We start from the raw sequence: 19,973 nt of genomic DNA, 5'->3' as shown, positions 1-19,973 counted from the left end.
GTATTTCGTTTTATTTATAACAAACTGCAAGAATGTCCATTTTATTCAGACGAATACAAAAACATGCAACCCTTTTTTTCCTAAAAATTGCTTTCTCGGACTTAATTAGGCTGGTAAACCCTTTGTCCTCGGCACTGCTTATAAGATGGATCAGTGCATGCGTATCAACATGTATTAGTGCAGGCAACATATAGGCTAAATATGTGTATTTTGTTTGGAGTAGGGCCAGAATGGTCCAATAAATCCAAAATGGGCAGTTTGTATCTTATGCCAAAAAAAAAAAAAAAAAAAAAAAAAAAAAAAAAAAAAGGAAAAAAGGAATCTTTCTGCAAAATCCCCAGAAGAATATGCCTAATATTGTACATGCAAAAAAATGATATTAAAGTTACTTATTATAAACTACTAGAAATAAATAAAACCCGTAACTCTCAGATTTAAAACTTTATCATAATATTCTCAAACAATAGCAGGATAATTTTTATAAGAGCAAAGAGATTGTTTATATATGACTAGTGTTTTGAAAAAAGAAAAAGAGCTCTTGTTAATTCTAGAGCTTAGTAAGCTAAAAAAATAGTATAAGATTACAAATTATCTTTCGTTCCCGCTTCCCAATCTCTCAGTAAATGAGCTAGGACCAAATACTTTAACTCTTCTTAGTTTTCTTTTCTCATGTAATTACTCTGAACTCCGAAATTAAGTTTCTCCCTCATTAACTGTCATCCATGCCATAAAATCAAAATTTCCCAACCACTTCGCGCCAAATAACAACCTTAGACCACCAACGGTACAAAATATCTGCAGAATTCATGTCTTGCATCTACTCTCCTAATAAAATAAAGATCTTTCTAGAAGGATCCATCATGGCATCAGAGTTGCAAATATTGTCATCAACGACAGTTAAATCATCCTCATCCTTAAATCCTTAAACTATATAAAAATTAAAAAAGACATAATTTTCTGATTTTTCAATTTCACAAATAACCATAATTTCAAATATTTCGATGGTAACTTTAAGCAGATCCTCCCTTAAGAAGCTTAAAATATGGTAAGACTAGAGGGAGTACTAATGGTGATAGATTTTGAAAGAAAATCTGATTCAGCGAGAAATAAAAATTTAGAAAATTCTAAAAATGATTTATCAATATTTTTTAAGCAAAGATAACTAAAAAAGATATCATAGTATATTGATTTAAATCAAAATTATATTTAAATTATTCAAAATCTAGAGTTTTTAACATCAAACACGTGCATTGCCGCTAGTCTAGAAGGAGTGCAGCAATACAGGCGACCTAAATAAATCCACAAATACCGATGGGCCTTTAAGGGCAGAAAAACACACTGGATTCCCACACTTTTTTTTTTTGCAGAGATAAAAAGTTCTAAATTGTTTCAATTTCCCATGTACAAGTTAAGCCATTAATCATATATGCACAGGAAATTGAGCTCCTTTCTTGAGTTTATTCCATGAGAAATTGAATCCCTATTTGGAGACAACAATGACAAATAACCTGCCTGTACCGAGTCCACCGAAAGTGACAACAAAGAACAACCTCAGCAAGTCTTTATTTCATCTTAAAGGAAAAGGAGGGGATGGGATGATCATTGCAGATCACGGTCATGACTACCTAAACAAATATTATCTATAGAAAAAAAAAGAGGAGACATTTACATTGAACTGCAAGACTAAGGCCACTACAAATATCTGATACAGCAGTTAAAAGAGGTATCCATCCATGTGAAATGGTTGAAGCTATCCCATATGATCATCATACACCTCCATTAGGTCAATGCAACCACTTCCCCACCAGAAGCATGCATTAGATTATATGGCGCAACCAACGAACGCGCTGCAATGGGGCCTGATATGTTACTGAACAGTCTAGGTAAGCTACTTGTCACCATCTCCATCTGATTCTTCCTTTGCAACCTCTCCCTCAGCATCCCCCGCACCATCTTCATCTTCTCCACCATCTTCATCATCAGACATGCTATTTATCACATCTTCAATTATGTGCTTTACCTCTGCCTTTCTATTCATCAGGTCCGTATTAAAGTGAGACCCTGCAAATAATGAAATTGCAGGGTAAAAATTTCTGCATATTGCAATGCTTTTTTGTCACTATCCTGTTTTAGAACGCAGCAAATAAATTAAAAAAAAAAAATCACAGAGCAAGAACCTATCTCTAGTCAGTGGTGATTGCTACCATCAGGATTATGCTAATAATTGATATACTGAATGTTACCCTCAAAAGGGTCATTCACAACGTACCTAATTGCCTGAGAATATCAGCCAAAGTTGCCTGCATTCAGAACGCTTGTTAGGAATCTCTGAATAAAATCCAGAATAACAGCAAGATGTTGACTTAAAGGCTACTCACAGTGTTGAAGTCCACTTCTTTCAATATATCGCTGACCACTGCATGCAATTCTTCTGTGCTGGGCTCCCTACTAGATTCCTTACTAGCCTTGGTCTTTCCTGGGTTCGTGATAAAATCTCAATAAGAGGAACATGGTTGCACATAATGGCTAAATAGATGACAACATTCAAGAGAAAGACTCTGGGCTCAACCATGATTAAGATAAAACAACATAGACAAAAAAAAGTTATTTGACTTGAGCAAAGTTAAACTCTATTGCTTAGAGTTTCTCATGTCCCACAATAAGCCATCACCAATAAGCTTCATGCCACCTGAGTCATCATGCAGCCTTTCCTAAATATTCTGATGCTGCCAAAATTGAAAGAACCATATATTTGGTAGACTTTCTTCTGAACATATACTTTAGAAAGAAAAGGGGTTGGGATGTCACAATTTAATTCTTTGCACTAAAACTTGACCTACACCAAGAGAAAGAAGGTGCTACAATCTCAGTTAGCAATAAGTTGTTATGCTAACAAAAGATCATGTTGAGAGCGCATTTTATTCAAAAAACATCCAAAATAATTATTAGAAACAGTGAACGCAGCTTTAAATCAAACAGCAATCAACATGCTAACCTTCAATCAAGGAGAATATATATAATAGGTTCATGTTGCATTATCAGACAAGGACAAGACAAGAATTTTATGCATTGCCCTAGAAAGTTTTGAGGCACTATGTAATCACCAAAGTTGGAGAAGTGAAAGCAAACAAGCACAAGTTGCTTATTTTACTATAATATGCACAAATCAGTATGTAATACCTTGTTTTTTAGCAAAAACTTTTGGCTGAGACTTAGCAGCTTGTTTCTTGCTTGCATTATCCGCAGTTGCAGGAATCTCCTTACTCTGGCCTATCCTTTTATTTTCTTTTTTGGATTTGGAGGCCAATGGTGGGCCAGATTCATTATCATCTATAGTATGTTTCCCTAGAGAAGATTCTGAGGTGCTTTTAGTGAAAGAATTCTTTTTTAGGGTTGCAGATTTCTCCTTTGTCGAGGCCTTTAAACCCTTCTTCGTTGACTCCTTGGAATCTTTTTTGCTTTCTACAGGTGCTTCACCTTCCTTATTAGCAACTGATTTCGAAGTGGTTTTATTAGAATTTGCATGAGAGCCTTTTTTAACAGGTGGAACCTTTTCTGCCATCTTGGGCCCTTTCCACTTCTTTGTCTGCTTCTCCCCAGATCCTTTCTTGGCCGGCGCAGGCTCGCCTGGTTCATCTTCCTCCTCATCTTGGTCACTCTTAGCATGTTCACACTCTTCCTCTGAATCCCCCTGATCATCATCATCTGTGGACGCATCTTTCACATCAGTAGAACCACCCTTATCTTCATCTTCATCTTCAACATCTTCTTCTTTCTCAGGTTTAGCTGATTGTTTGCGACTCTTTCTTCGTTTCTGGAGCGCGGTATCATGAAAGAAAAGAATAAAATATGAAAAAACAAATGTATTGCCAGGCTAACAAGGACAACAAAACTAGATTTAAAGATGACAGACCAAATAATGGACAAATGAACAGGCGCATGAGTGCATGCATTGATATTCAAATCGTGTGATATGCCAGTGAGCATGCCAGACAGATCTATTACAGGGGCCTTTTCAAAATTACAATTCATATCATATATTAAGATGGCATTGTTGTTTTGTGATAGTGGTATTTTTAGATGTCTGTTATCTAAATCCTTGACAATGGCAACCAAAAGAAAATATAACTACCAACGTGTTCAGCTGCAACAAAAATTGGAACTTATAACCAAATGCACAATAATTAATTGCAAGCATTCTTAATAGTGAATGTTAAAAAAAGATATTATAAGAACTCGGAAACATCATTTCGAAAGAACGGAAACAACAATTAAACAATGCTACATCCTAAGAATATGGAAAGCAGCATATACAACAGAAATTAGATTGCTGGAGTGAGGGGGAAGAAATTACACAACTAAAAGAATGATGATCTTAGTTTTCAAAACCATTTGTGCATGTAAACACAGGACTCAGAAATACATCATGAAGAATTCCACCTATACAGAATATTAGCATTTGTCTCATAAACATCATTTCGAAAGAACGGAAACAACAATTAAACAATGCTACATCCTAAGAATATGGAAAACAGCATATACAGCAGAAATTAGATTGCTGGAGTGAGGGGGAAGAAATTACACAACTAAAAGAATGATGATCTTAGTTTTCAAAACCATTTGTGCATGTAAACACAGGACTCAGAAATACATCATGAAGAATTCCACCTATACAGAATATTAGCATTTGTTTCATAAAGTATTTCTTTAAATAAAAGGCCAAATATCACAAGTCACTGGTTGTAGATTAAAGGCCAAATATCACAAGTCACTGGTTGTAGAATTTAGTCTTGTCACTACTGATCTGTACTTGTGCATCCAAAGGATGTCAAAGACAATTTGCTATCCTGTAACTAAAGTCAGAGTATGGTATGGATTTTGGGCCATATCAAAACCTTGTCAAAGAGCCATTCTCTAGCTATTCTAATTAGGACATGAGCAATATGTCACGGATTTGTTCCACGCTAACATTAAGCATTCTGCTATTACACTACGATGCAGTAAAATATCGATGCTCTGTAATACAGAATCTACTCATTGCTGCCCACCATGATATATGAAGATATCCAAGATAAAGCACAGCATACGAGATACAAGATACCTTGAACACAAGGATGAAGTACATTTGCTGTACAGTATGCACAAATACAAAATGAAATGGACCCATAACCCTGTCAAATGATCACCATGATACCACCATGATATATGAAGAAAGATATCCAATATAAAGCGCTGCAGAGAAAATTTGAGATACCTTGAACACATGGATTGAAGTACATTTGCTGTACAGTGTGCACAAATACATACTGGAATGAACCCATAACCCTGTCATATGATCAACATGCCACAACCTATGGTACCATGGAAAACTAGGGCACGACGAGCACAGGTGCCTCATCTAGCCCTATGCCAAAACACTCCAAGATAAGAAACAAATAACTTTTTTATATTAATAAGAATTCACAATTAGCACTGCCCTCATTTCATTTACTTTCTTCCACCCATTTTATCACCCCCCCCCCCCCAACACACACACACACATTGATAGAGAATAGAAGCAAAGTGTTGCAAAATAGTTAACACGACCATGTACATATAAGGTCTAGGCTGGCCCTATACATGGATGGACTGCATGGTCCATGTACAGGTGGCCCACATGAGCCTAAGCCCCGCATATGCAGCTCTCCACCTCTCCTCCACCTTCACTACAACTATTTTTACTGTTTCTAAAATTATAAATAAGTTGTTTTCGCATTTATACCTTTTATCTGTTTATTTCATTTGATCTTTTAGATATTACTTAAGCATGAACTGCTTGTGCACCTAAGTAAAAGATTGTAAACTACTCAGGCATCCATGCAGCATCTTGACTACCTGCATAATGCAGCCACCATTTCAAACCTTTAACACAACGTGCAGCCAGTGTAGCTTGACCTAAAGTCCTATCCATGTAGAAAGCACAGATACTTCAAATAACATACCATGTCCATATCATATCCGATCGGATATTGATACTCATTAGATCTTCTCGGATACATGTCCAATATTTATGCTAAGTATCCTATTTTTCAAAATTAAAAAAAAAAAAAAAAAACTTCAAACACTTCTCAGATACATTTTTAATACTTCCCTGATACATCCAAAAATGAGGGCAACGATCAATTTTGTAGTCTATATTTCAAAATAGAAAGTATGTATTATGGTCTATAAAATAATGACTAAATAAGAAGCATGTAAAACTTAATACTACCGTAAACAATATGGGCTGTTATTTCGATAGTGTACTACGCTTTATGGATGATTATTCTTATACGTGAATATATATTTGTATGCATGTATATGTATGCCATGCATACACATATATATATATATAGTCATATAGATATATATTCCTTGATGTATGCTAGCCGTATTTCCAAAATTTATCGTATTGGCATATCCATATCATATCTTATCCATGTCTCGTATCCATATCTGTATCGATGCTTCATAAGGGAGTTTCATATCTATTGAGATAAAAGTTGTCAAAGGCTCAAGGCGCGCCAAACCGCTAAGGCCTCTTGGAGCCTGGACGCAGGGCGCAAAGCAAGGCACACACCTTGACAAAGTTAAGAGTGAAAATATGAATATATATATATATATAGATAATAAAAATACAAAATATTTAACATATTTAACAATAAACTACAATTTATCAACAAAATAAGAACATAAAAGGCAATGAAAATTCAGATGTAGAGGAGGAGGTTCTGCAACAGCAGCAGAAGAGGAAGGAAGAAGCAGCAATATGAAAGAGGGGAAGAAAAGGCTGGCAATGACAGCAACATTAGAAGGAGAAGAAGTCATTAACTACTCTTTCTGATGGACAAAGAATCACGATTGACGGATGATGCAATTAAAACAGCTAAGGCATGCTTTTTTCTTGTGCTTGGGCTTTTCTATGATGCGAACAAAAGTAGTGCCTTTTAGCATCTAACTGAACTCATCTTGTCCTAAGGTGGGCCCAGTGCGAGGGTGGCTCCTAGGAGCACCTTGCGCCATATGGGAGCCTTTGACAACACTGGTAGAGACTAAGGGTTTTGACAAGTGCATCTTCATTGGTCCAAGGCTATATTTTATCTTTCTTCTATAGAAACATACTCTGCTCCAGCCTTCCATAACCTGGAACCAGGCCCTTCACATTTATCCTTACCAATTAGTTAAACTTAAAATGACAAAATTACCTTCAAGGCCTATCTGTTAGCATGGCCTCATTAATTTGTCCATTCATTTCCTTTCCATATTAAGCCATTTGAAGCACTTCATCCTAAAATATCCTATAGTCCCATTTGTCACAACACCAATGCATTTTGACTATGCATGTTGCCTGCAACTTTTTAAAGGGATATTCCTATCAGAACAGAGTCGAAGAAAATAATAGTCAATCATTTTTTCCAGTCAACACCTCCAGTTACCATCTTATTATAGTTCTAAGTCTCTCTCTCTCTCTCTTCTAGCACTAGGTTGACATGAAGCACCTATCACGTAGACCTTTTACCAAAAGAAATGGAGCACAAGGTTAATTGGATTCTTCTTCATAAGTATATGACCAAGTAAGGGCCACTTAAACCAATCTTGATGGTGTTCTCATGGACAGGGTTTAAAATATCAATATCGAGTTATCTAGTTCTATCCAGGGTTGAGACGGTACCAGGATGCTATCATCTCAACTCTTGGGACGGTCTAGCATCCTGCTTCCATACAAGGACACTATTTTTTTGTTTTCTCGAGTTTTTAACTTTTTTGTCCTAAATGAATATATGATTGAATGTTGGTATGTTTTTAAATTGGTGATGGGTGCATGGTGCCGGCACTAGCACCAACACCCCATGACTAAGCCTAAAAGAAAGAGAGCATGAAACCTACTGCTCTCTTTTTCTATTCCAAAATCAAGAGGCCCAATTTGGGACACCTAGAACCAACCAAAATAGCCTTTGTACCAGGCAATCCTGAATGGTTACAACTTGGAGCGATGAGCCATCCTGGCCAATTAATAGACCGTTGTCTCGGAGGTGTCGCGAGTGTCAGTTTCCTATCGGAATGATACAATACCAATGGTATCATCCCGTTCCGCCAAGACTTACATCCTTCATGCAAAAGTAGCATGCCACCAATAATCAAAGGACCTAGTAAAAGAATGATTACTTAGCTAAATAGATGCAAAAATTAATGAACAAATAGATATTAGGCAAATTCCTAACAAGAGAATGGCTTAGCCCAATAGATGTATGGTTAATGGAATTATGCAAACCTCAAGCAACAAGAGAGAATGCAAGCTTCAAAAACAAGATGTATAGACATCACTTGCTCGTGAGGAGAGAACAAAAAGGGGACAATCCATGTCAAAGAGTTATGGCGGTAATCAAGAAGTAGACGTTTATTGGTATTGCGGGCAATGATGAGGCACAAAGAGAGGTAGAGATTACTCAGTGATGCTATTGGCTTCGGAGAAAAGAGTTGGTGATAGTGGAAGGTAGGAAAGGAGAGGCAAAAATATTGGAAAGGAAAGGTTGGTCCCTCATGAGGGGGTAAGAGGGAGCTCTTTCAAGAATACGAATCGATTTTTGTTCCTTCTTCCTTAACATATGCCACAAAAGTTTATAGAATCCATCTCATGATCATTAAAAAGGTCCAAGAACTCCCACACAACAAGTATTCAACTACAACCCTATTCATCCACATGCATGCACAAAGCAATATATGCACTAATAGAAGAATTATATCCACAAGGCCATCATGTAAACATTTATGCTCTACAGAATCTTAGAATTGTTGTCTCCCGCACATATTAAGTGTGCAGACAAAAAGATCTTTTAATCTGCAAGAATCTCCAAGATGAAAAGTTGAGAGGTTTATGTACTTAACCCCCAAAAACAAATCAGCAAGGTGTGGCCTTTGACTTTCTTTGCACATATTCAATGGACCCAAAAATATTTTTGCTCTTTGGTATTCTAATAGCATAAATATATCTAAAAACTCAGAAAACAAATAATTATCAAAGCAGAAATTGCTACAAATTAGACAAAATTTCAACATCGCTAACTACAAATCACACAAAGGATCATGGTGAATGTTATATCCAGTTATATGTTTTTACTAATTAAAACTTGCTTTTCACATATAGATGAATTTTACAAACATCAGATCGCATCAAGGTCTTTTTTCCCTTTTCCACAGAGAGGCAGAGGGATTGGTGTCAAAGTTCGTACGACAGAACTCCACTAATACACTACAAACACAAAACCAGCCCATAAAAATAAGAAAGAGCTGCCTGATGATAGACTACCAGCTATATAGTTTCATTAGAACTGTAAAATGTTAAAGTGGGGTATTTAAAATAAAGATCAAATGATACCAGATATACCACTTCTGAAACCAAATAGATCATAAAGTAAGAAGTGCCATTAAAAGGTGAAAATTGTTCAAGTAACATCGTAGTAGTTACAACTTACAAACACTAGATTGGCTAATTCCATTTCATATTAGAACTAACTTTTCTGGCAAACATGCATGTACAAATACAAAAGTAATTATTCGTAAAGTTTTGACCAAAACAAAATTTCGCTTGCTCAGATGCAGATGATGTGATCAGTGCTTTTCTAACAAATGGTATGCCCAATAGAACAACATGGAATCGTGCAAGGCATGATTTATTATATCTCCTAATCCTTTCTGTGTTGTTTGTTGATCTCCAGATCTGATTACAACTTGCATTTGCATGGCCTCATATTGATCTTAAAACATTATTTTCATAGTTATTGCAAATAAAAGATGAAACAATTTATTTTCTTTCTGTTGCTTACTTGGTGATAACAAGTTCAACAAGAAACTATAACTTGATTAAAATCTCTTAAAGCAATGCCCATGACTCAAACATCATCAAAATGGCATCAAATACCTTTCATAATTGAAAAAAGATAATGATACAGCTGGTACAAAATGCGGTGGAAGGTAATCCTTCTTAAAAAATGCAAAGAAAAGAATAGAACTTTGATGTATTTTTAACATATAGAAGAGAAGATTTAAAGGAAAAACAAATGGAAAAACTAAGCTTGATTTCTCCTACTACCATCATTACTATCCTCCGCCTCTTTAACTTTAGATTAAGTTATTGAAATAATCTGCTAGCCAAAGTATTGGTTATTTGGCAATCCCAATCAGATAAATACATCGGGTACGTACTGTTGTTAGGATTAAACACATGTTGATCATCAAAAATATTCACTGATCCTTACATGGAATTCATTAAAGATTTGTATGAAAGTAGAATTACCTGTATTCCCATTTGAGAACAGAAAGATTTTTTTATTTAGGAGAGTTCAAAAAAAAAAAAGATTTTTTTACTTTCCTTTTTTACTTTTTCCCTTATTAAAAAAAAATCAAAAACATTATCTAATCCACAAGAACGAAACTTAGTTATGCTTAATATCTTCAGTTTAAGATGCATCCGTCTTAATTCTGTCTTATATTCTACTAGTTTTCTCTTTGCCAAATGGTCCAAGGCCCATGCCTTTGTCAATCCAAACATACATGTTATGCCTGATGATACATATAAATTTGTAAATTGAACTGAAAACAGATGGCGTGCACATAATATTGTCAAAATGGCATTTACAGAGTAATACAAATTAAGAAGCTAGAAAAATTACCATCTTTAAGTTTGCTAATACCTTAGTCGCCCAGTCTGAAGATGCTTCTCCAGATGTCTGATGAATTCCCTTCGTCCTCCTCTTGCGTTTTTTACCTTTCTGCAATCAAGTGAACAGTATACCACATGAAAAGGTCAACTTAATCATCAAACTCAAATTGATACCAAGCAAGGCATTTCAGTAACCGTAGAAGCACAAAACCTCTTTCTCAGTAAGTACAACATCTCTAGTAACATAAGGAGATTCCAAGAATTCCAATAACTTTGCTGAGATTTCTTCCTGAAAGGTGAATTAGATTGCATTCAGTTCTCAAATACAAGAGAAAGATTCTAAAGACAACAATTATCAGTGACTAACCTTCTTGGCAGTGGCTTTCAGAACATGAAGATCAAGTAGCTCACAGAAATCAAGCAACTTCTCCTTGTTACATTTATCTAGCTTTTCCTTAATTTTTGCCCTTTGTTTTTCCTGCAATGTAGGAAAATTTGTGTATTGACTAACAAGCTTCTTCGATTCTAGATTCAAATCAAGTTACTTGGGCTTTTCAGTTTTAACATTTTTCTTGACATAGTTTAATCAACCGTATGCATTTAAATAATCAAAGATGTAGTATTTTCCAGATACCTATGACATGATAGTCATAATCTAGTATTTTTTAGTATTGCTGAGGTGCTGGTGTGAAAGTGTCACACATTCCAATGGTAGTATTAGGATTATTTTTGATAATATTCTTCAGAGTTCTTTTAGTAATAAACCTTAAAAAGCATAAATGTTAATCCTCCTTTACCCTAAAATTTAATAGACCTAGAAGATAGGGGGAAATGGTGGCCCCATCACCCTCCACTTCTATCATTCCACAAGGTGAGAAAGAAGAAGAACAAACTTGCATGACGAAGCATTGTCCTTCTAAAAACTAAAGAACAAAAAGAAGAAAGAGTTAAGTTGTAGTTCTTAGCCTTCAATGCAGTGGCACTGGGGGCTTTCCCATGCTTCTCTTTTCCATCCCTCACCATCTATTTCATTTGGTCAACAAGCAGACTAGCACTATCTCCTCCAATAAAACCAAAGGGTGGGGAGTGGGGTTTGGGGCATGTAAGAAGATGAACAAGCTCATCTCATATCTCACTGAGCGCTCCTTTACAACAAATGTAGAAGAATAAGAAGAAAGTCTCAAGCTGCAGTTCTTGGGCTTCAATTCAATGGCGATGGGAGCATCTCTAGTAGAGCAGGCTTCTGTTTCCATCCATCACCATTTCCTTCTTTTGGCCAAGAAGCATATTAGCACTCTCCCCTCCTATCATTCCAAGAGGAGAGAAAAATAGTATCTCTAGCAAGCTTTCTAGAATCATTAGATCGCCAATTTTTATAGGAAGTAGGAATCAAAAACTGCACTAGCCTATATTACAAAGATACACACCTTGTGTCTTTCATTCTCTTTGAGTGCACATATCTGTAGAGATGGAAGGTACATTCTACACAAGGTAACAAATTTGCTAACCTTCCATTTCATAACCACAGGCTACAAGACTGAGCTTCCATTTGCAAGCTTGTGTGAGCATATTCTGAGTTTCCCTTAATAGTCAAAATCCCTTTCCTTGGATATCATATCTACTGGGGAATCTTTCTCCTGCAACCAAAATTGAATACCACTATTTCCTCCATGAAGCATCATTTTCTTGCTTTGACTTTCATCAAAGTAATTAATAAATCACTAGTTGGTCTTTGGTCCTTAGGATCTACATAGACTAGTAGACATGGTACAAGAAGTAAATCCAGAGAAATTTGACTCAACCAAGACATTGGATTGTGGAAGGCATCCATCTGATATTTTAACTACAAGTGTGCTCTATAATCTTGAAGTTGGCTTCAAACGAAATTATGTTCACCTGCTAGCATTCAAGAAATTTGAGTAAGATGCAAAGAGGGTCAATGGATAGCTGAGCCTGAGAAGGATGAATGACCCCTCAGAAGTCAGAAGTTTTGTACTAGATCATCAGATGTTTTATCCATCTTTCTCCAATGCTCATGATTTTGGTTTTCTGCTAAGTATGGTCGATACATGGTTGAAATAAATCAGTCAAAACATACTGGTTGCAGAGGTGGTTCAAAAATAATATACATTACATCAAGATGTATCAGATCAGAAGGCAACAAAAAATGAAAGAGTGCACAAACAGGGAATATTATGAGAGAATGTTGATCATCTAATTACATTCATATAGCCAATTATACCAATGCCTTAAAAGGCAGACACCAACAGGCACATGTTTCAAGACTTAGTGAGATTTGGAACCCTATTGTTGATAGCATCTATTAAATTTGAACATGATAAAAAGATATGCTCATAGACATTTCCTTTACTTCCATGTGTCAGCAGAAGTGCTGTTTGGTAAAACAAAAGCAATAGCTCACTTAATTGCATGGCAGTCTCCACCAGTCAGTCCTCATTACTATAGTATCAAGTTGTTCAATGGCAAAAAGCCAGAGGAAAATAAGCACCTTGCCATGTTGACAGAAGCATCTATAAGGAGGGACTGAATCTTTTGAAAGTATTTAACCCCAAACAGAAGAAGATACGTGGCATGGTTATGGTAAGACCTCTAGCAAGTAGAATGGTACTAGGTCATTGCAATTTAAAAATGGTAATATCATCAGTCAATTGTAATCATCAGCATATTGGTTCATGGGCATCCATGATCCTCTTGTTTCAAAAGAAATTCGAGTTTTTACTAACATACTCACTTTAATAAGCACAACAGATTGACATCTGCAAGGGTAAAGGACTCGATGATGAATGTTAATAAACACAGCAACATGCTTACAAACCGCCAAAAGAAGCAACACTAGATGATCACTCCCTGGATCTTGCTGATTTCTTACATTATGTTTTGGTGCACATTATCAGATCTTCACCATCTTATTAACAATCTTTGGGCATTCTTCTCTAAGCAAGATATATAGTTCTAATGCAAAGGATCAACATTTTTATGGATTGATTTATTATCCATTAAAAGACACGTTTTATGTACAAGCTTATTACGTGTCCATTTAATATTTTCTTATTTTAAGTAATTCCTCTCATAGTGACAACCCAGGCAAGAAAGATATCCTTGATATGACTTTACAACATGATGTCTAGGGCTGACATATTAAACATTTCGTAGCGTATATGGGATTGCATCTTGACGACTACTATTTATCCAACGCACCATAGTGTGCGCATATAGAGGGCAAGCCTTGGTGCAATGGTAAGATTGCTCCATTGTGACCTAAGTTTTATGGGTTCAAAACACAGAAACAGTGTATCCGTGTGTGGGGATATGGCTGCAACCATCTGACCCTCCCCAAACCCTACAATGATAGGAGCCTCGTGCACTGGAACTCCATATGCTAACACCCAAAGATGCACACAGGCACACACTTATCTATAACAGCATCGTTCTCTTTATTGTAGTTTGGCAAATATAACAATCAACAATAATGTCTGATGTTGGTCAGAATAATGATATGCCACATAATAAAGTCCCTTAATGAAGAGAAAATCATTGAAATAGATAATACCAAGTTACCTTGTTGTCTGCCCAGACAATACCAGAAAACTGCAAAATGTTTCTCTTCAGAAAATGTACCTGGAAAAAAATATCGATCAGTAATAGAAATAGGCATAAAACAACATAAACAATGCTCATGCAAGCACTCAAAGAAAAGCTTCAGATGGGAGATTTACATTTGATTTCCTTCCAAAAAGTATTGTGTGAAGAATTTGAAGATTTTCATCTACCTTTCTTTTCGACAGCTTGAATAACACTGCAACACTTAGCAGGATTAGTTGGAACTAAAGAACATTTGCTCGTTCAAAAGTAGTCGAATAAGATCAGATGCGATAGTAGAAATGAAATTATTATCCTAAAATGAAAAAAAAACAATTATGATACTAAGATAACACAAAGAACATAATAAAAAGGCAAGATCAAATCATTGATTCCAAGAAGGGAAAAAAAATCCACAGCCCTTAAACAAAAATGAGAAACTAATGATGCGCCTAATGCTTTATCTCCAACTACCCATCATGCTATAACCCCTACAAGACTATAGGCTACCAACAAGATTATTACCAGCCCAAACATTATCCTAACATGTTCATTCTGTTATGCAGACATTTCTCAAATGCTTTATGATTTATTTTCCATCAGATCTTCTACCACAAACCTTCGAAATGACTGATAATGGCAATTTTAATCCATAAGAATGACACCCATCTTTATCACTGAAAAAGTCTTGAAATTATCCAGATGAAGTATCTTACTTATAACCTGTCATGTTAATTTTCATTAACATAAGGCAGAAAGATGACCAACAAGTTCCTTGTCCACTAAGAAAAAATTGCATATAGCACATTATGACGAATTGTCTTCCTATTTTCCTCCACAGCTGAAAAGGCAAATTACAAAGCTAACAAAACAAATTACTACTCACGAATCAAATAAATGCATGCGTTTTCCTAGGGCAACCCTTCTTCCAATCCAACAGCTGAGTACGCATTGTTTGATAGAATAAGCCACAGCTTATAAAATCACAGCACTCATGGCCTAGGAGGTTGAAAATGAATGACAAGGCAAAAGGTAACTCACATCACAATTGGACAAAATCAGCTTAGTTATCAATTATCATCACATCAAATCAAACTATAAACTTGCAAACCATCGCTGAATAGATATCAGAACAAAGGCACCTATTATTCATGCTTGCCCAGTGACATTATCAGGCATATTATTTGCTCTAAAGAACTACAGAGTACAGGCATTGCTTGATTTTGCATGAAGGCAAGCTTGTCAAAGCCAAAAGGGCCTATAAGGCACCAGAATTCCAATCACTGGAGGCATTAGCTCAAAAGAAAAAAATGCTAATATGAAACATTCAGTAAATACATTAGAATTCATTAGAATTTGCATTTGGGAAAGGAAAAACACAAACACACATCAACATATTAATCACCCGATGTCCAATATAATAATTGTGTTAGAATTTGGATACCACAAATCATGAACAACATCCAACATAATCATACACTAATAAAAGGTATGCAGTTAACAAAGAGATCTAGAGAGAGAAAGAGAACAGTAAAAAAAACTAGAAATAAAAGATATAAAATAGTAACAAAAAAAAAAGTTCCATTCTTGCCAATTTGGTTAAACATGGAGATAGAAGAGCTGCAGTGTTTTGGCTTTTAAAATTGCTAACCTGTCTTTTCACCTTGTGAACCTCCACCCCTTGCCCCCAATGCATCTTGATTAGAGTTGTAAACCAATCAAATAAACAAAAGTGTGTCGATTTCTTTTTAGTTTATTTTTCTTTTTTTTCAATTCTAAAATTGCATTGAAAGAAAAATCCCTTACATGAAATTGAAGAAACACTGGTGGTAAGAAACACTTGTATAACAATTTTCAAGAGTTAGTAATCAATAGTCGTTAAGCATACAACTAAATTCAACAATTTCATATGAGATTACCAAACAGTTTGTTTTATAGAGACTAAGATACAGAAGGTGACGAGATTAGATTCCAAGACTGGAAGGGTATTTCTATGAATAAGAAATTTTACTAAGGATCTCCAACTGGTCATTAGGATATCCTTTTTATTCTTTATTTGCTTTATTTGAGGTCCTCGGAAGATTTGAAAGAGGTTTTGATGCGTAATTGTTTTACACATCATTTCTTGTCTAATAGCAGCTCATCTTGCTTCGATTCAATAAGTAGGCACGATTAACTTTTATGATGCAAAGATAATTGGAGCATGAATTAAGGTTAAATGATCTCAAACCCCCTCCTTTCTATTTCTATCCTCCATTCCTCTTCTATTTTTCCTTCATACTTCCTCTTTAATATAATCCTTCCAAAATTTACAAAAAAAATGATACCTTTCCACTAGAAATCATGGCTTAACATTCCAGGTCCCAAATTTCTTCATTTTCGTAATCGAAATGAAAAGGCCCTAATGAGACCATCCAAAAGATTCAAATATCCCTCCTGAAACCCACAGTTGCCCCCACAATACCTTATCTCCTTGACCTACTAGTTTTTCTCAACCCCATGATTCTCAGATTGACCAATACCATCAGATCTAATGACAAACTACCTTGCAACCCCATTATTCCCCAGTCTTTGCTTCATCAGACCTACTTTGCACCTATTCTAAGCCAAAAAGGACCCTAGGTAGGGGCAGTCCTAATTCCCGGCCCTCATTATAGTTTCATAGCCAGATTATCCAGGATGACAAAAACCAGCATTTTACATCAACTTCACACCTTCAGTGCCACATAAGGGACAATAATGAAACCCAAATTTCAGGTGATGATTCCAACTACCTACCCAACTATAAATCCAGATTTAGTCAAATTAAGTCAAAAAAGAAACTAAAACAAATAGCAGCAAACAAAGTCAAAAAGTACTTATTTCCCCACTTTAAATGTATGTTAAACAAAAATCTGACTGTGAAAGATGGACGACTCAGTTAGATGCATACACTCCAATGGAAAGAAGGGGTAAAAAACCGCACTCCTCATCCAACCTTGTGTTTCTCCATGTCAGTACAATCCTCCATTCTATCATTTCCTCTCTTCCCCCTTTCATCTCCCCTTCTGTCACCCTGTCTTGGCTAAGTTTAATCTAGATTTTTTCCATATCTTAACTTATTCCTCTCATTTGCAAGCATGAAAAAGAACAACATGCTCCCTTCATCTCAATGTAGCAACCGTCCTTTTCGCGTATTCCAGTCATCCTGTCCTTCCACAAAGTGAATATTTTCCCCTCATTGCAGTTTCACAAACAGCAAGTAATTTATCCCTAGACTAGACTAATTGTCGATTGTTACCATTCAAAGCACATCTTCTTGTTGCCATAAATCAAGTAATGCAATTCCAATAAATACATGCGAACAGAGAAACACAGGACAAATGAAGAGCGTAGAGTACCATTAGGTATGTCTTTGAGCTTTATTCCAGCCCCCTGAAACCACATAATGAAAAGAAAACACTACTTTAATAAAAAAAATCTTAAATTTAAAGACGCGAAGGAAGAGACTACTAACAAGCAGGCATGAAAGCTGAAAGCCAGCCACTGAATCGCTTCCCATTACCTGCTCGATGGCAAGAACTTTCGTTGCGGAGGTCCTTCGAGGAGACAGCGCCGTGTACCTCTCCACTGCCTTCCTCTCCCTCGACGGCCGCTCCACCGGCGTGGCGGGTTCCCTCGCCGTCGACCGCCTCTTCCTCTCTTTTTTCTCCGTCCCTTCCTCCTCACCCTTCTCCACCGCGTCCCTCCTCTTCCGCTTCCGCTTCTCCTCCTCAACCTTCTTTTCCCCCTCCTCCTCCTCCTCCTCCTCCTCCACCCCTTTCTCCGCCTCCCTGCTCGCCTCTCCTCCGGCCGCCGCCTCCTCCTCCGCCGGATCCCTCGCTGCCTCCCCCTCCACCGGAGGAGATCCGTCCTCGGAGCTCTTCTTCTCCTCCTCGAGCGTTTCGGAAACCATCGGATCGAAGAGAACGCGTAAACCCTAGAGGAAAGCGGGGACTATGCGAGAGCCGAGGGTTTTAGCCTTGGACTGAGGTGGCGGGGGTCGGGGAAAATAGAAACGGCGCGATGGATGGGGTTCTTTTCGTCCGGAGGCGCGGATTCCGATTGGAAAATTTAATGCGGGCGCGTTATAAGGGGCACGTTTGAAATTTTATGCCGATTTTGGGAGCGGGCTGTCCCCAAATACCCTGCGCATTCGCAGGCAACCTTTTTCAGTTTTCACAGGCGTTCCGGCAAAGCAGCGTGATTCGCCTTTGGAACCATCTGAATTTTGTCTGTAGATTACATCATCTGAGCCGTTGGATCCGTAGACACGTGTAATTGAATGGATAAGACTGACATTTCGAATTAGGTTTCGTGGTCCTTCTGATCGATCATGTCTACAGGTGTATTCTGTAGATAAATATCTAAATATTTATTTGGACCGTTAGATCTGTGGATTATTCTGGTCGAGTGGATGAGGAGGAATACGTATGATTCATTTCCACCAAAAGTGACATATGATTCTCGTTTTGATGATGGGAGAAGGTTTCCCTATTTATAGAAAAACAATTAGGTTCATGGATATAGGTGTAATATATAATGAAAGCTTTGTTTTCCTTTTGAGAACAGCTTTGATACATTGTGGACTTTGCATTTCATATTTGATCCATAATTATTTTTTAAGATATAAATTATCGATGCATCATTCACTTTAGAAAAAAATTTAAAAGTTTAATATATGTCGCATCTGACCTTGAAATGGGGGGAAATTTTCTGTTGTGTAGTTGACATGCTTGCGAAAGATGTAAGCATAGCGTAACAAAGAATTCCTATCGATTGAAACTTTTATTTCTGATCCACAAAATATATGGTGTTATAATTTTTAGTCCCTAATAAGTATTTTAATAATTCAAAGTCACTAAGATATCGTGATGACCCTGCACGTTTGGTTATAATGAATCCATGGAATCCTCACTCCCTGAGGTTCCCCATAAGAGCGCATTCCATTAAAAAAATTCTTCACACATACCGGCCCCAAATCTCTTCTTTCGTTATGCACACCCATCCTAAATCTTTTGGTTACGCTACTTCCTTTCATTTAAAGAAGAACTCAAACAAATCTCTCTTCTTATTCCATCAATGCATAAAAGAGGTCCCTAAAAAAGAATCTTCTCCACTCTATTTCATCAACCTCTTCATATCAAATATTAATATATATATATATATATATAGCATCTCTTCGTCGTGCTTTTTAAACGGTCTCATCTAGCATTTAAATAGCCATGGCTCAAGGACACGGATATCCCAGTTTTCATTGTTGTTTGCTCTTATGGTAGTGAAGCCCACATCATTTCCATCTCTGAAAATACAAGTATCGATCATATTTACAATAAAATAGTGAAGAGATAAAAGCATCTATCTACTGCAATGATAGATATCATGACCCGGATTCGATGCATAATTTGTCGTGCCCCAGATCCGAAGCATGACTGGTCATACTACTGTAAGGTATTGCCCACAATAACACGAAGCTCATAATAACAATATTCTTTCATATAGCATGATAAAATTTGTTCAATTCCATTTTCAAATCAGAAAGAAAGGAGTACACAGCATCTAAAATCCAACATCATGCCCAACCCATCATTGGATACACTATGTAAAAAAGAGAGAATATTTACGTAAAACAAATATTTTATAAGGCATACTTGTAAATATTTATTTTTTTCATAAA

The 19,973-nt window shown here is 36.5% G+C and overlaps 1 protein-coding gene across 3 annotated transcripts; it reads right to left on the bottom strand.

The window, feature by feature from the left end:
* Positions 1 to 1,438: 1,438 nt before the first annotated feature.
* On the bottom strand, positions 1,439 to 18,463 carry LOC103707874 (cilia- and flagella-associated protein 251-like). 3 transcript variants are annotated; one of them, XM_039128404.1, is made up of 11 exons: positions 17,823 to 18,462; positions 17,659 to 17,692; positions 14,416 to 14,495; positions 14,258 to 14,317; positions 11,046 to 11,156; positions 10,890 to 10,967; positions 10,689 to 10,787; positions 3,181 to 3,814; positions 2,379 to 2,476; positions 2,270 to 2,300; positions 1,439 to 2,061 (listed from the first exon to the last, which is right to left on the bottom strand). In XM_039128404.1, exons 1-11 carry the CDS (start codon positions 18,210 to 18,212, stop codon positions 1,889 to 1,891), a joined length of 1,788 nt encoding a protein of 595 aa, XP_038984332.1. In that variant the 5' UTR covers positions 18,213 to 18,462; the 3' UTR covers positions 1,439 to 1,888. The 3 variants fall into 3 exon arrangements, with proteins under 3 accessions (XP_038984332.1, XP_038984333.1, XP_038984334.1); XM_039128405.1 differs by having other exon boundaries at positions 10,710 to 10,787; positions 17,823 to 18,457; XM_039128406.1 differs by lacking the exons at positions 10,890 to 10,967; positions 11,046 to 11,156 and having other exon boundaries at positions 17,823 to 18,463.
* Between the last annotated feature and the right edge of the window lie 1,510 nt (positions 18,464 to 19,973).

This window comes from Phoenix dactylifera, chromosome 7 (genome assembly GCF_009389715.1).
Source record: "Phoenix dactylifera cultivar Barhee BC4 chromosome 7, palm_55x_up_171113_PBpolish2nd_filt_p, whole genome shotgun sequence".
NCBI classification, from domain to species: Eukaryota; Viridiplantae; Streptophyta; class Magnoliopsida; order Arecales; family Arecaceae; genus Phoenix; species Phoenix dactylifera.
The sequence above is the reverse complement of the archived record's forward strand: the minus strand, read 5'-3'. Positions and strand labels throughout refer to the sequence as shown.